The 2258-nt window shown below is 37.5% G+C and overlaps 1 protein-coding gene across 1 annotated transcript; it reads left to right on the top strand.

Annotated features, from left to right (window-relative positions):
• The first annotated feature begins 282 nt into the window (after positions 1-282).
• Positions 283-2039, top strand: LOC116134012 (probable E3 ubiquitin-protein ligase RNF217). Its single transcript, XM_031419661.1, has 2 exons — positions 283-1241; positions 1736-2039. The coding sequence occupies exons 1-2, from the start codon at positions 283-285 to the stop codon at positions 1764-1766; spliced, it is 990 nt and encodes a 329-aa protein (XP_031275521.1). The 3' UTR covers positions 1767-2039.
• The last annotated feature ends 219 nt before the right edge of the window (positions 2040-2258 follow it).

The raw sequence follows: 2258 nt of genomic DNA, 5'->3' as shown, positions 1-2258 counted from the left end.
ATGATTTTGGTTTAATCATCCAATGTAATTTTTAATGGCAAAATAATATTAAAGATGGAAAGTAACAAGAAAGTTTACTCGCAGTGTGTAAGGCGTAATAGAAACGCATTTTCGATTAAAAAGCAGGAGTCAATGTCAATAATTATCTCCCAATTTTCCATTTCAATTCAATCGCCCTTTGTAGTTTTCCGGAGCAGAGAGAACGCCAACTGTCTTTAAACCTATACAGACCCGCAATTCATCACCATCAGACCCAGCCCCAACATTTATTATATGTTCATGATGAAGCCCGAAGAAAGATCCTTAAAGAGGCTCAAGTTTGAGACGCAGACACAGAAGCTGATGAATTTTCCGATTGAGATTGTGGATCTTGAAGATGATGAATTCTTTTTAACGCCCATTCTACAAAAGGGCGGCACCACTAAGGACACTGCCATCGCAGTTGATCACTACACTGAAGATAAAGAACTCCAGCATGCTCTCATGGCTTCTCTTTTTAAACCCACCACCGACACCACCACCACTCTACAAAACTTAATTCATCTCGACAACTACAACGATGACTTCGACGATTTACATGTACTTAATTTTAAGCCCCTAAACACTCGTTTTTCTAAAAGAAGAAAACCCTTTTCAAATCCTTCCGTAACCGAAACTGGGCAGTCTTCAAATTCTCAAAACGATGATGGCCCGGAGTTTATTTGTGAGATCTGCGTCGAACCCAGGACTGCAAATGACTCATTTAACATAAAGGGTTGCTCTCATGCGTACTGTAAGGACTGCACGGCCAAATACGTGGCCTCAAAGTTGCAAGAAAACATTACTTCTATCCCCTGTCCAGTACCGGACTGTGGAGGATCGTTAGAGCCCGAGTACTGTAGAAATATTCTTCCTCAAGATGTTTTTGATCGGTGGGGAAGTGCCTTGTGTGAGGCTGTGATTCTCGAGGCACAAAAGTTTTATTGTCCGTACAAAGATTGTTCAGCGCTTTTGATTGACGATGGAGGAGAGGTTATAAGTGAAACAAAGTGTCCGAATTGTAGGAGAAAATTTTGTGCGCAATGTAAAGTTCCTTGGCATGCGGGGATTGAGTGCAGGGAGTTTCAAGAATTGAATAAGGATGAGAGAAGCGGTGAAGACATTAAGTTGATGAAGCTGGCACTGAAAAAGAAGTGGAAGAGGTGTCCTTATTGTAAGTACTTCGTTGAGAAGAAATCAGGTTGCATGCATATGAAGTGCAGGTCAGTTTCATTTTCCATAAACTTTCCATTGCCTCTACTTGATTTGAATTGTTGTCAATTTCATTGTGTTAAATTATTGTATAATTTTATGCAAATTGATTTTGGTTTGCCTCCTCTGCCTCCCCGTCCTATGGCGCTTTTCATCTCATAATTAAGAATAATGCATTGCTGAGATAGAAATTTAGGTTTATCCCGGGGGAATCAATAGACAATACCCAATTCCAGTCCACTTTTTCACCACATTACGGCTATGTCTATTCTTGAACCATGATTTATGGGACCAGGTGGTTATTATCACTATCTTTATACATTAATTTATGTAGTAAGGGATTATATCCTTTTCCCATTTGCTTAGTGAGTGAGTTATGTGATGCAGGATAATTACCATGTTTCCCCTCTTTCTTATTGCTATTGCCAAATGGTATTATTAATTTACTTGAACTGACAGTGAGCATGTGACATTTTTTCTGTTTTCTGTTTTCTCTTCTTTCCAGTGGTGTTATCATGGGATTAAAATGTTTTTAAGGCTTGCTTATCCTCATCCATGGAGCTTGTTACTTCAGGCTAACTACAGACTTTGTCTTGATCATTTGTAGATAAACTTGTGTGAATGAACTTCTGGTGAAGTTTTACATGATGTTTTTACACTGGCCACATATAATTTTGGCAAAGACTATACTATAATTAAATCTGATCTAACTTTCAGAATTTTTTGCTGGGCGAATGGATTGAACAGATCCGATTTTAGGTCCAAAAACTTTGGTATGATTGAGTTGCAATTTTTTATTTTTATTTTTTTATTTTTAAATTCTGCTCATAATCAATCTAGCATGTGTATTGTGTTATTTCAATGTGACTCAGCTGAATGTATTCAGTTACCTCTTTGGTAATTATTGATTGATGCTATTGTGTTTATGGATTGTTAATGGGAATCAGCTTTGCTTTTAACAGGTCTAAACATATATTGTGATTAATTAAATATGGTTGTTGTCTCTTGGATAAATGAATACAGGTGTG

This window comes from Pistacia vera, unplaced genomic scaffold (genome assembly GCF_008641045.1).
Source record: "Pistacia vera cultivar Batoury unplaced genomic scaffold, PisVer_v2 Contig28, whole genome shotgun sequence".
NCBI classification, from domain to species: Eukaryota; Viridiplantae; Streptophyta; class Magnoliopsida; order Sapindales; family Anacardiaceae; genus Pistacia; species Pistacia vera.
Note: the sequence above shows the minus strand (reverse complement) of the source record. Positions and strands in the feature narration are given on the sequence as shown.